General features: G+C 41.0%; 1 protein-coding gene across 3 annotated transcripts in view; it reads left to right on the forward strand.

The window, feature by feature from the left end:
- The first annotated feature begins 746 nt into the window (after positions 1-746).
- kif1aa (kinesin family member 1Aa) overlaps positions 747-14,589 on the forward strand; it is a 32,795-nt gene continuing 18,952 nt past the window's right edge. For 2 of the 3 annotated variants that reach the window (XM_073476172.1, XM_073476173.1), the window contains exons 1-15: positions 747-852; positions 7,077-7,150; positions 7,303-7,485; positions 7,604-7,669; positions 7,908-8,086; positions 8,312-8,423; positions 8,687-8,764; positions 8,929-8,994; positions 9,086-9,103; positions 9,198-9,276; positions 9,372-9,450; positions 9,763-9,905; positions 12,453-12,586; positions 13,416-13,495; positions 13,928-14,003. In XM_073476172.1, the coding sequence (XP_073332273.1) occupies positions 747-852; positions 7,077-7,150; positions 7,303-7,485; positions 7,604-7,669; positions 7,908-8,086; positions 8,312-8,423; positions 8,687-8,764; positions 8,929-8,994; positions 9,086-9,103; positions 9,198-9,276; positions 9,372-9,450; positions 9,763-9,905; positions 12,453-12,586; positions 13,416-13,495; positions 13,928-14,003 (1,473 nt within the window). Of the gene's footprint in view, positions 853-7,076; positions 7,151-7,302; positions 7,486-7,603; positions 7,670-7,907; positions 8,087-8,311; positions 8,424-8,686; positions 8,765-8,928; positions 8,995-9,085; positions 9,104-9,197; positions 9,277-9,371; positions 9,451-9,762; positions 9,906-10,027; positions 10,055-12,452; positions 12,587-13,415; positions 13,496-13,927; positions 14,004-14,589 lie in introns of all 3 variants that reach the window. The other variant, XM_073476174.1, reaches the window with a different exon arrangement.

Here is a 14,589-nt window from a genome sequence, read left to right on the forward strand (position 1 = left end):
TCCAGGGAAATAGCCTGACATTTAGCTGCTGCTGCACTTCTTTTGTCACTGCTGGCTGTATTATCCATCTCCCCTTGGCTGCAGCTGACCATGCATGGTCTTTTCATGTTTCAGCTCCGCAGCCCTACCCTTTTCTATTGTGCCGATCACGTCAACCATAAGGTGTAATATTCGGCTCTTACAATTTTTAACACAAATGAAAAAAGGAATAGAGAAGGGTCAGTTCTGTAACATTACATCCTGATATAACACATGCCAGAAAGGTGGATAAGTCTATTGCAGCGTTGCATTTACATACCGAGAAAACTATTATCTAGGATACCGATATTCGATTTTTGGGGCGGATGCCGATAACAATATGATATAAAATTCCAATATCAATATTTCGGCTGGTTATTAAACACTTGTGATAAACAAATCTAACAGAGGCAGGATATTTTACAGCTCAACAGGTAACTTTATCGTTTAAAATGAAATCAGTGCACTGGAACAGTAAACTTCAGTTGGAATTTAATAACTATAAATTATCACAAGCTTCGTTTTACTGCTTTAAAGTTTTCATATCGGTGCGCATCAGACAACATATACGCCGATACCTATAAATCTGTGATAGGCTAGTCGATAACATCGGCCAACTGGTATATCGGTCAGGCTCTAATTCACTATCTGCTCTCTCCTACAGACCTGCAGGGCCCTTACACCTGGGCACTAACGAAGGCACCCCGAGGTGCTAGGAAGACAGCACCATGGCAGGGGCCTCTGTGAAGGTGGCGGTGCGAGTCCGCCCCTTCAATTCAAGGGAGATCGGAAAAGAAAGCAAATGCATCATTCAGATGACTGGAAACACCACCAGTAAGTACTAACAAGAGCTTACAATTCACCTGCAGTATGTGTGGTCTGTGTACTTGATATGTTTTATGGTTGTATATTCAGTCTTCTGTTTAATATATTCTCCAACCAGAAGTAATGGGCTCAGGCTTCTCTGACCTTGACCTTTTTCCCCCCCTTGTGAAGGTGATAACTGAAAATTAAAATTCCCCCTGCGTAGTACCAGTGGTGACTCTGCAAATCTGCGAACAAGCAAGAACCATCTAGGGCTGGGCAGTCAATCGTTATCGTGATATGAAACGATCATCTTAGATTTTGGATATCGTTATATATGATATGGCATAAGTGTTGTCTTTTCCTGGTTTTAAAGGCTGCATTACAGTAAAATGATGCAATTTTCTGAATTTACCAGACTGTTTTACTTGTTCTAATACTTCTCTTTACCCATTTAGTCATTATATCCAGCTTTTTAGGCCATATCGTGTATCAATATAGCCTAAAATTATTGAAATATTATTTTAGGGCCACATCGCCCAGCCCTAATCTATTCTAAGATGTGATATCAGCAGAAAATCAATTAGGAATCATCTTTAATTTCAGAGGCAGGTTATTGAGATACTGTAGGAGATAAATTTTAATCTGTCTACAGAGAAATGTCACCCCGTTGAGCTTGTCTGCAAGAATGATGACTGTCTAATCACTATCGAGTCCATTTTTCAGTCACTAAATAGAGCGAGCTGTAGCCCGGTTGTCGAGATGAAATCTCTTGAACATCATGCTGTAGGTGACTTAATCTCCTGCATATTTGACCTGATATTTATTTAGGACAAGGCCTGTTATGTGTTTATGTGGCCAGATTAAGCCAGATTAAAAAATGTCTCCTTCGTCAACATTTTATAATTGATTTCTCTATTCAAAGCTGCCAACAGTGCAAGTATGAAATGTGCACGATGATGGCAAATACATCTGGGAGAAGCAGAAATGATTTTGCACATCTAAATTAACTCATATAAACGTGTCACTTGTTGTGTACTTGTATCTAAATAGAGTTGTTTCCAGCAAAATCTTCTGTATTTGTTTTTGTTGACAGGTGTTGTAAGTTTTCTCAGTATAGTTCAGAGCAGTCCACATTCCTCGGGTTATACAGTGCACAGCGTGAGGACCGGTTGAGATGAGACTGGAAAGATACTCGATATGTAGTCTGCTTAGCAAGGTAAAGCCGTTTGTCAATAATGGATGAGGCTTCCTGAAATATTTACCGTTTGGCCTAATTTAGCCACCAGCCCCCCCCTCCTTCCTCATGTCATGGGTGGCTAGACAGCAAGCTGGGCGTCTTTTTTTAGGCTGTCATATTTTAACTGTGTGATTTCTTTTGCATTTTGTGATGTTCTTCCCTGCTAGACTAAACACATTTCTTTAAAAAGTCTCAAATGAATTGTTCCTTTTTTTGGACACCCTTTTAAAGGTTTCACAGCCTGATGGTGACTACATTTTAGTGAAACCTACAGTAAGATTGGTGTTATTACCTTGGGCACAGAGCCCTACAGCAGTGGACAGTGAGTATTTTGCTGTCAGCAGTGTCCCCTTTAGCAGTGTAAACTTAGATCAGAGGCACTGTAATCCGCAGGGAATATATTTACAGTGTGGATAGCACTGAGATGCCCTTGGAGACGTCCTGTTCGAGTTTATCTATAGTCTATTTTTTGTTTTTAATTAAGCAAGTTAGCCATGTTAGTACCTGTGACTTGCCAACACTTGAATTTCTGTGAATTTAACTGGCATGCTACGATGATAATCGGTATGGTGTCTGCTTGTTCTTTACTTGATGCTAATTTGGACAGTTCCCGCTTATTCACTGCATCATTCACTACCCTTCTCTAATATATTTAGAAACCAATATAGTAGTTTTGCAGTACGAACTGCACTGTGGCTCTTTCAACAGTCTACAGCATCAGTCATGCTGTCAAGGCACCGCAGGCTGTGTATCACATATACCACAGCTCGCTCTTCCGTAAAAAGATGACGAGCCGAAACTGACTGCAAAAATATTTCATGCACTTGGCTGCTTCTGCCGTTTGTTTGTATTTTCAGAAATGCATTATTTTCTGATGTATTAATTACAGTACAATAAGACATACTTATGACATCTAATGTTAGTAACACGAGAGTCTAATCCGACCTACATGCCGTTAAATGTGGGAGTTCTTGTGCTTTGGTTTGATTTTAACTTACTGTAAGGAAGCCCCTCCTCACAGGCTGTGTGAAAAGATTTTAATCAGGCCTAAATCCTGATTCTGTATATCAATCTACCTTCAAATCCAGAGATTAAACTGAGTTTAGCATTATGTCAGCAGTGCTAGACAGCCTCTTGATAGTTAGACCCACACAGACCACAAAGCCGCTTTCAGTGAGGCTGCAGGTCTTTCAGCAGAGCAGATCGTTCTCTTCCAAACCGAGTCAATAGCTCTGGATGTGAACTGGAGGATGTGAGCAGACTGATGTCATGAAAAAGCCCATTGGTTGCAGTGTCTGGAGGGGGTACAGAGGCGGGTATAAATGCCCCCTTGTCTTTTTGTAGTCTGGGCTGAGGGAAGGAAGAAAAAGAAGGAGTTGTGGAGTTTTTTTGTGTGCGTCTCGCTCGCTGCTTTGTGCTCTCTGACACTCATGTGTGGGTCAATAGCCCAGTTCCCACAAAGCTGGAGAATGGCAGTAATCTTGTTGTTTGAGAGCTCTTCCCTCCCACGCTGACCTTAATTAAGATGCAGGGGACAGACCTGAAGGAAACATAGGCCTCTCTTTAGAAGCCTACTTGGTGCATAGACTTGGTGGATAGATTTTAATTGTATTGCAGCAAAAAACTTGTAGAAAAAATTACTTCTGGACTGACTCAAAATATATCTTATATTAAATTCAAACAAGTTACATTTATTTCAGGGAAAACTGAGCTTCCTGGTGCTTCATTTAAATCTCTGCACATCTAAAGACCTTATTAGCATAATGTTTACCGCTCTATAATGCTAATTTTGGCTCAACATAGACTGCTGCAGTGCTAAAATAAAGTAAACTCGGATACAAGTCCAGCATAAAGCAGTAGACAACATACCACCCACACACAGTGCTGCTGCTGAATATAGCATCTATGTGGCTCTCCTCCAGTCTCTGTCAGTGGGTTCACATCCCCTCTGCCAGACCTGCTGACGCAGCCACATTTCCTCTCCTATTGACTGGGGCAGGTCACCCGTAACAGTCGGACCAGCATCACTCAGTAACAATTATGAAGACCTGGCAGCTGTGACAAAGATAAACATGGAATGTCTCGTAAAAGGATGCTGAAAATATGATGCATGATAACTAAAATGAAAATAAATCATATCCACTATAATTAGGATAAATTACTTCAGTTGTTGGCATCACTCACAGTGAACTCCTGACCACCTCTGGTAACGAGGTTTGTGGGAACACTACCAGAAGAAAAATGGGCTGCTGTTGTATCTCGTCTAATAAACTTTGCCTTCCATGACGTGACTTCCAGACGCAGCGTCATCTGTAAACAGAACGCCTGGTAATTAAAAGCGTTTCCATCAGAAAAAGAGCAGACAGGTAATAAAGGGGAGTACGATGAAGATGGAGGACGTGCTTCGTGTACTGAAAATGCTGCTGAATCTGGCCTCAGGTGGCGATTACTCTGACACGCAAGCTGTGACCTCTGTCAACGTCATCCAAGCTACTGACTTCACTTTAAGTAGGCAGCCCTGCCCCACGTTTCACCGTGACACTCATATATGCTGCCAATCACTGCCACTCTAAAGTAATTATCTTCTCTGAGAGCAAGGCGCTTCTCTTTCCGGTGTGCGTGTGCATTTAGGGAGGGGGTTGTCTTGTATGAATCGTGCCACAATCAGAGATGAGTAGGCAATGAGAGGATGTCGTGCTGCAGAAGCTCTGCTTCTGTGTTATAGTCAGATCTTGATGTATTTTTCATTTTAGGGGTTTGGTGAATTTGATTTATTTGATGGAATCCAGATTTTTACACACACATGTGTAGAAGCTTTTCACAGAGTGCTCTTAACAGCCATTTTCTTCAATAATGGCGGGGATGCGTGTTAATGCAGAAGTGATGCAGAATTAAAACAAAGTATTACAGAAGGTAGTTGCGTTTTACAAGATATTGTGAGCAGCATCAGCACACTGATATACATTTTCTGTGGTTTATCTTGTCTTATCTTATCTGATGTTAGCTTTACTATATGTTGTAATATGTGAGCAGTCTGGCTTTGTACGTCACCAAAGTTTAGTTGAACAGGTAACGAAGGTGAACTCAACCCTATGTCTGACAGACAAAATGCGATGGTTGGAGGGATTAATTTAATTTCGTTAATGTTAGTTGTCTCTCTAATCCTGAGATATTCAGGTCTAACAGGAATTTCTAGTGATGTCATCATGACACATTATTGTGGAGGACCATTTGTGGCAGGAGACGGTGCACAGTAGCGGAAATGAGCAGTGTGGACATTTGTTGCTGATTAATAAAATTGATTTTATAGCTGTGGTTAGCAGCAAACCTCATGTATTTTATGACAATTATCATTAAGTGCAAAGGACACTACTTGGATAAATATGAAAGAGAGCACTGTGTGTAAACTGTAGTATATCTGTAGTGCCCCTACGCACATTTTTGGCCATCTTCCAGAGTACCTGGACACGTCATGCCTCATCTCCGTGTCATGGTCAGGAATGGGTCTGAAACCTGAACCCTAAGTGAGGCACACTGGCCTATATTTCATAGCTGGAAATACAGTAGCAGAGTAGGGAGGAAATAACAGTGTGTACACTTACTTGAGAGTGTACTTAGCCCAGGGCCCTTTCCTCTGTTATCGACCGTATCTGCATTAGTAGAGAAAATGGTGTCTGGAGCTCTGGAAGCAGGGAGGAAGCGTTTTCATAGTTGGCATCACCAGACCACACCAGATATGTTGTTCTTGGGTGGGCAGTGGGCACGCCACCAAGCGCAGTAGTATTCACAAGAAATTCCCTTTGATTTCAGTGCTTGAGTATGATAGATGCCTTGAGAAAAGAAACAAGAGTAATTTGTATTTACAGTATGTTTTTGCCTTAAACTACACAATGTGAAATGTAATTGTACGTGCCTTTTCTAAATCATGAGGAGAATAAACAGACAGTTAGGCCCCAGCATCCCATCACACAGACAGTACGTGTTTATGAAAGTAATCTTTCTTTTTTATTGTTCATGTTGCTCAGTTGTCTTGGAGTCTGGACATAAAAGAAAGTTATAAAATGTAAATAATTAATATATATAAAAGTCATGTGTTGTTTGGTTTAGGGATTGTTCTGAAAGAAGCAATTATGATACCCTTTCAAATACATATACTGCAAACGAGCCCTGTCAGCTACACTAAAAAGGTTAATAATGGTCGAACTCAATGGGAATAACACAACTAACAAGTGAAGTGAACCAGAAGAAGAATTGAGTTTTGTCTGTAAAGGGTCACGGACCAGAAATATCAAATATCAAGTTAGGTGAGCTGTCAGGAGGAAATGATTTGATTTGGGATTATAATTTAACTAGGAAGATTTGCTTGAGTCATCCCTGGTCATGCGGGGGAGGTAAGTCTGGAAGAGCAGAATATTATTGTCAATAAGAAGGGCACACCATGTTGATTTAGTTGAAAAGTAGTCATGTCTGAGGGGAATAGGTATTTTCCTGTTTGAGTAGACCGATGATGTGTATGCTACTAAACGGACACCTGTTGAAAGATGAGCTGAGCCTGACAAGCTGAGTCTGAGCGCTCCTAAAATGGCCACTGATACGAACCTTGAAAGTAACGACATGACCTTTAAATGTGGCACCACCGTCTGGCCAAAGTGTACTTGCAAATGTAGGAAGAAAGAACAGCAAAATTGTCTTTTTTTAGGTGGTGTGTAATAAGTGTCGCAGCCTCACAGGACCACAGAAGGGCTTGCTCTTTTTGATAATATGTGCTAGTCGCTCAGATGCTTACATATGCTGACAGGTTTTTCATGTTTAGGGTTTGATTCATAATATGTCACCTTGAAATTTGAAATCAAACTCTTCACTTCCTGCACAGAGATGTTCTGCTGGTACAAAGGAAGGCGACGAAGGCCTTCTGCAGCTCTATTAGCACAACATGACACGACAGCTCAGATACAGTTTCACGTGGGCGGCTCTCACCCTCCCCCTGACCCGTGTTCCTTGTCCTGTCTTTCAGCCATCATCAACCCCAAGCAGGCCAAAGACAACAAGAGCTTCAACTTTGATTACTCCTACTGGTCCCACACCTCGGTAAGTCTTTCTGCGCTCCCACAGTGCAAATGTTGTACAGACGTCCCAACAGAGACACATGATTTGCATTATTTGTGGATCACATTATGCTGCCTTTGACAGGTTTATGAGAAAGTTTAGGAAGTGGCTGATTATTGATCTCTGTCCCACAGCCCGAGGACGTCAATTATGCCTCTCAGATGCGAGTGTATAAAGACATCGGAGAGGAAATGTTGCTGCACGCTTTCGAGGGCTACAATGTCTGCATCTTTGCTTATGGCCAGACAGGCGCTGGCAAGTCCTACACCATGATGGGGAAACAGGATGTCAAGGATCAACAAGGAATCATTCCCCTGGTACACACTTCACATGATTACTTAACCAGTGCTCATAACAAAGGAAATGAAAGAAAATTTTCGATTTTTCTCAGATGCAACAATCATGGAAGTAATGTTCTTATTTTTCTTCTTCCAGTTGTGTGAAGATCTTTTCACAAAGATCAATGACAATGTAGACAACAGCAAGGCTTATTCTGTGGAGGTAAGTTATATATATTTATAGTTTTATTTATTCAATGTATTACTCAGGGTTTTCAAAAATCACTAATCTCACACAAAGAGAAGAGATGTAATGTAACAGATTTAGCTACTAGCTCATTACTACTGAGCTACTAATACTACTAATGCAAATAATACAAATACATGTTCACTGTATGTGCAGTATACTTGAGCTCCACACCTGTTATGAATGTTCAAGCTGATGTTATGAATCTGAACAGGTAAGCTACATGGAAATCTACTGTGAGCGTGTGCGGGACTTGTTGAACCCCAAAAACAAAGGGAACCTGCGTGTTCGAGAACATCCTCTGATGGGACCTTATGTGGAGGATCTGTCTAAGCTGGCTGTCACCTCCTACAATGACATCCAGGACCTGATGGACTCTGGCAACAAGGCCAGGTGATGGAGCTCTTTATTCATTCACACATCATCTATCAGGAGTTGTATGTTGTAATAAATACATCGGACACATATCAGATAAAGTGGTGATTGTATCTATTATTTGCACCTTTAATTTTTTTTCTTGATTGTGTTTGTCGGACGTTATTTGCTCTGTTATTATAAGAGAAACATCCTCCTCGCTACACAAACTGACAAAAATGTATTCACTGTCTGTCTGTGCAGGACTGTGGCTGCCACCAACATGAATGAGACAAGCAGTCGCTCACATGCCGTCTTTAACATCATATTCACTCAGAAACGCCATGATGCTGAGTCTGATAACACCTCTGAGAAGGTAGAGTTTTATCACATCAGGAGCGAACCTGTTTAACATTGAGCTGGTGCTTCCGCTTGTCTATGAGCTGATTGATGAACCTGATTTAAATCTTGTCGTAAATTGGAAATCAATGATCGCTTGAAGGTCGTATTGTAATGATAAGGTAACACTGTAAAGTTGTTTTTTTTTAATGAAACCGTCCTCAGATAAGATCGATAGCTTTAGCTTTTTTTTGTTGTCAGTAAATATGTTGCAGTTTATTTGTTGTTTTTTTGTTGCAGGTCAGCAAAATCAGTCTGGTGGATCTTGCTGGCAGTGAGAGGGCAGATTCTACTGGAGCCAAAGGGACCAGGCTTAAGGTGAAACGTTTCCCTCAACTGTATCTTGAATATTCAAATAAAGACCTAAAAAAACACATTTTGTTACCTATATGGATCATTATGACGAAATCCATATTCAAGCAGTTTGTCAGTGTATGTACTTTCAATGTAAATATCTTTCTCTGCTTCTTGCTCTATCACAGGAAGGAGCAAATATCAACAAATCTCTAACTACACTGGGGAAAGTCATCTCCGCCCTAGCAGAAGTGGTACGTACTGTATCTGCATATTGTGCATGATAAGATAAAGCAGATTTTATGTGGGATAAATGTGTTTATTTTACTGTCTACTTTATTTTAGGATTCTGGATCAAATAAGGTAATTTATTAAATTCATTTATTTATTGTTTTTGTTTAAATTAATGTCATTAAATACATTGATTTTAATTTTGTGTTTTTAATTGAACACACAGAATAAAAAGAAGAAGAAAGTTGAAAGCCACATCCCCTACAGAGATTCAGTTCTGACCTGGCTACTGAGAGAAAATTTGGGTATGAAAACAATATTTTTTTAAAATTAGAAGCCAGTATTTCTTACTGATCCATTAGTTCTCGACAAACTGAAGTGTTTTTCTTGATCGTGTCAGGGGGGAATTCGCGCACTGCGATGGTTGCTGCTCTGAGTCCAGCTGACATCAACTACGATGAGACCCTCAGCACACTCAGGTAGAGAGCCGACGACACCTCCTCTCCTCTGCTGCATCTTTTTCCTCCCACACAGCTGCTGCATGCAGTTTGAAGGACGCTGATGCCAGCGACACCAACGTGTTGTGTAATACACGTTTTACCTCAGAGGCTTGCATCAGTTTCACACTTCAAACACCCTTCACGAGTAACAGTACTCGTAACTGCTCGTAACTGCAGAATCGTGTGGATGTGTGATGTCGGGCGGGGTGATGGGGAATATGTGTGTGTGCCTTTTTGTCTCCTCCCTCACCTGAGTCAGCAAACCCAGTGATCCCTCCCTTATACCAACAGGTACGCAGATCGCGCCAAACAGATTCGCTGTAACGCTGTGATCAATGAGGATCCCAACAACCGATTGGTGCGTGAGCTGAAGGAGGAGGTGTCTCGTCTGAAAGATCTCCTCTATGCCCAGGGCCTGGGTGACATCATTGAGAGTAAGGGACCATTTATTGGGTTTAAGTGCTATCTTATGTGTATTTTTCAAATTTCAGATTTTATAGATCCTTTTGTTAGTGTGGAAACTATTCTCAATGATACACTGTCAGTCTCACTTCAGCCCACACAGTCCCCCTCACAGCATTGTGTGTGTTAATGTACATTTAGACAGAGTGTGGAGCAGTTTAAAGGCCAGTGCAGAGAAATCAATGGGAAGACGTGAATGGAGATGGACAAATACTGATTGTCTTTAGACTGCAATGAGACCAGAATGGACAGAGTGCAGTTTACTCTCCTGTTGTGGCCGAAAATAACACAGGCAGAACTGGAAACAGTGTGGGCGGGGTTTCAAGCATTAGCCTCTGAAGCTAAGATTTAGAGCAAGATAGCTAATATGAGCATTTAATAAAAAAGTCCGCTTTACAGACTGGAGGTGTGGAGTTGAAAAGCGTAGGCACTTACCAGGCATGAGGGGTGTAATGAAAAGATGCTATCGACACGGGCCAACAACAAACAGTGAATGTATCTTGTCCTCTTCTTCACTGCATCTTCACATTTGTTACAAAATGTGTTTTTTCTTTTGTTGTGGCTAAACCCAAAATCCATTTATTGACAACAGTTGAAAGATGACAGAAAAATGTCAACAGAAATTAAAATGCAAAGTTATGTATTGTGTCCTGAGAGCAGCGAAGCCGTATTGATGTTTATTTATGTCGATGGCTGCGCTCAGGTGTTCAGCAAATTCCTAGGGAATTTTCAAATCCATTAACATTTTTATCTAAAGGTGTTACGCTGTCTTACTCTCTCTTTCTCTCTCTGTCACTCTTTCTCTTCTCCTCCCAGCATATCGAGCAACTGGTGCTGACATAGAGGGTTTGAAATGTGTGTTTTTCTGGCTCTTGCTTTTGCTCTTGTGGCAGCTTAGCATCACCGGTGCTTATTTTGAGCATTTCATAGTAGCTTCTCTGTGTTCTCTGCAGCACCACAATATCATAAGAATGGCTCAGAATGAGTTTGCCTAGTAGCTAATGTTAATGCAATATAACTAGCACTTAGTGCAGGTCAGAGTGTGTGCCATGTCATGGTGCTGCAGAGATCTGTGTATGGCTTCGTAGCTGTGGCATTAGTGGGAGCTTAATTGTTCACCAAGCAACAAAACAGAGCAATACAATATGGAAGATTATGGGCCATGATAAAATACGCTTCATCCCCATCTTTGATTTCCCTGATGTAGAAACAGTAGCTTCCCATTCCCCTGGCAGCTCTGTCTGGCTTTATCGCCTCCTGTTGGCAGCAATAACAGAAAACATACATAAGACGTTGCAGCCGTCAGTCACAGAGAGAGTATAATCACTTACATAATGTGGGTCTTTTGAGGTAGTCATCTCATTTGATGCCATGAATTTTTATTGTCTTCCTATAATACACGACTTCATTAACTGCACTCCGAAGGCAATATTCTGTGATCCATCTCGGTGGGCAGCAGCCTGTCCAGATGGATGGGTGTGATACACTTTCCCAATTTATTACTCTGTGTTGCCATAGCAGCAGCTGCAGGGTTGCTATTCTTTATTTTGTAGACTCTATCAGAGGCCCTCGAGGTGCCGAAATGCCAAGATGAAACACTGATCAGAAAACAGTGAACTTGATGTAAAATCAGGTCTGATGGTTGACTATTTTGATACATTTTGATTTGAAAATGTCCAATGAGGGTGTATGTTCCTCAGCTATCCAAACAAATATACCACTATGTCTGATTCCCTGCCAGAGAAATGGATTTCTGCTCTCAGTCATTTGTTTGACATTGCTGATGTTTGCGAAGCACACTGAGCATTAAATGCATCTTGCTGCTTTTAGATGATAATCGAGACTTCTGGCTTCACAATGTTCTCTGCAGGAAGTTATGACCCTATTACAAATGAGTCATTATGTCTCTGCACAAAGGGCGGCCTAGCTTGTGTATTTCATTTTCCATACATGATGACTAATTTGTTCTTGCCGTTAAAAAAGCTTGATTGGGAGTGAGCAATAGAATTACTGTCTCAGACTACAGTAGGTTATCTGAAATAGCAGATGAACACTAAATATACGGAAGTTTGACATGTTCTTGTTCTTGAATGTTCCTGCATATGATGCTCCGCTTGAAGTTTTTTTTTGTACTAGCTGCATTTTCTTTGGTTAGGCTGGACGGCCTCTTTGTTGCATCCTTTAAGTTGGTCCTCCCTGCGCGTGGCTTTCTGCTGGTGCTGCTCTCGCTTGTATACTGGCAATTTAAATTTGTCTTTGTGACTTTTTGTGAGTTGTTTCAGGCAACATATCTTTTTTCTTTTTCTCTTCTCTTCTATTCTCCCTTCTCTTCTCTTCCTTATCTTTTTGCATTTCTGCGTTTCTTTATTCCCTATTATTGATTACCCCAACTCCTCTTCTTGTACACGTGCCGTGCCGTGCCGTGCCGTGCCCCCGTCCCTCCCCGACAGACCTTTCCGATTACAAGAACAATAACAATAAAGGCCAAGCTGTGAATCAAAAGGATGATCTCTCCACAGTGACTAATGCCATGACGGGGATGAGTCCCTCTCCGTCTCTCTCAGCCCTGTCCAGCCGTGCAGGGTCCATCGCCAGTTTGCATGACCGCATCATGTTCAGCCCGGGAAGCGAAGAGGCCATCGAGAGGCTGAAGGTGACCACTGGATAACATACATTAACACAGTGTCGTGTACACAATGCTCATCAGCTACATATTGTCAGTTCACATTACACATAACCGTCTCAGTAGTTAGTGCAAGGCCGGGAACATTCTACATTTTTTGTGTCGTCAACAAATCTCATGAAAAGACAAAAATCTGCAATATATTTAGTGTGTTTATCGATACTGTCAGACTTCCCCAGACTGACCCATTTGTTACTACTGTAGTCATAAATCTCTTAGTGTTTGGGGGTATTTTATGCCTGTATTAGAGAATCGATGGTAGACGGATGAGAGAAAACGAGGGGAGAGAGATGTGGCATTGTAGCCAACAGAGGTCCAGACTCTATCCGGGAGCGTTGCTGTTCATGGTCATTGCTCCTATAGATTCATTGTTAAACTGTGGCTCAAAGCAGTTTTTAACAAATGCAACTTAAATGGTGGATTTGTTGAGGACTATTTTCAGTCATGTATTTAGTTCTCTGTTTGTGGCAGCAGGACCAAACACTGTGTCTGGAATGACTCAAAATAACCTACAGTGCCCACGTTCATCTTAATTAAGGAGCATATCGACCAGTGCGACAGTGTGGCTCATTGGTGTGTTTTTAATCATTTTTGGACAACAATGGAGCTCTGTGGCACAGAGGAATAAGATACTGTATATCCAGCAGAGACAATACCTGATAGTTTGATCATTTCATCATTGGTTTTGTTTTGTTTTCATTGGATTTGTTGACAAAAAGAAAAATGTATAACACCAGCATCAGACTTGTCCTTGAAATACGTGTTTACATTAATCACCACTTTCTTTTCAAAATGTCAGGAAACAGAGAAAATCATTGCTGAACTCAATGAGACTTGGGAGGAGAAACTTCGCAGGACAGAAGCCATTAGAATGGAAAGGTGAAATATACAATATATAAGCAATATTTTTTCCAATATTGTATCAGTAAGAGTTTGTTTTTCTCTTAGAGAAGACTCCCAGACAAAATAAACATTTAATTGTGGGAAAAAAAGGGAGAGAGAAGGGGCTAACAACAGAAAATATCAAAGCACGACATGTGGAGTATTAATATACTAGTACAATATAATATACATATTTTATAAAATATTTAATTATTCTGTTTTTCTAGAGTAGTTAAAATGACTCCATAATTTGCACCAAGAAACATAAAAAAAGATTTCAGGAGCAACATGCATAATTCTTTCATAAGTACTGAGAGTTTTTAAGTAGGAAAAACTGGGATTGTGCAGTATGGACATAAACTTTATTGATGATTAAGGCATTTTGACATAAAGCTGCTTGGTGTACTGAGTCTGACAATCCATCCACAGAGAGGCCTTGCTGGCAGAAATGGGTGTAGCAATGCGAGAAGACGGCGGGACAGTTGGTGTGTTCTCTCCTAAGAAGGTAAGAAAATATTAGACATCTCCAAAAAATCTGCTGTAATCTAAAACTCATCATTTGAATTATTCACCAAAATGCTTGTTTATTTACCCCAAAGCCCTCCGATAACCCTAGAAAGCCCCAGCCTGTGTTTATCGACACAGTCGGGCTGTTTTCCCCCAACGAGGTTTGTAGCTGTGAAGTGTTTAAAGCTGTCTCCTTCTCTGAGTGCTCTGAGTCTCACTTCAATAGGAGCCTCGCCAAGGCAGATCAGTCGAGGGTTTTTTTCTTTTTTCATTAAGTGTTATCTTAAATCTACTTCATTACTCACTTCAGACACTCCCCCAAGGCGGCAATGGGTGTAAACATGGGGGGAAAAGATAATAGCAGTGCCCCCATTTCAGTGATTTATGGCTCGCAGCACTGTAACATCTAACAGAGACTACATTAAAGACTCAAGCTGTGAATCTGTGGGGAGTGAATTTGACTGCATGGTTTTAACTGTTGCTGATTGTTTGATGTTTGTAACTGGGAGAGATTGTTGTTCAGCTCTCTGGTGTGCAGTGGGTGCATATGTTATATTGTAAACAACATATGGTTCGTAAATGAT

This window comes from Pagrus major, chromosome 11, assembly GCF_040436345.1.
Source record: "Pagrus major chromosome 11, Pma_NU_1.0".
Lineage (NCBI taxonomy): Eukaryota > Metazoa > Chordata > Actinopteri > Spariformes > Sparidae > Pagrus > Pagrus major.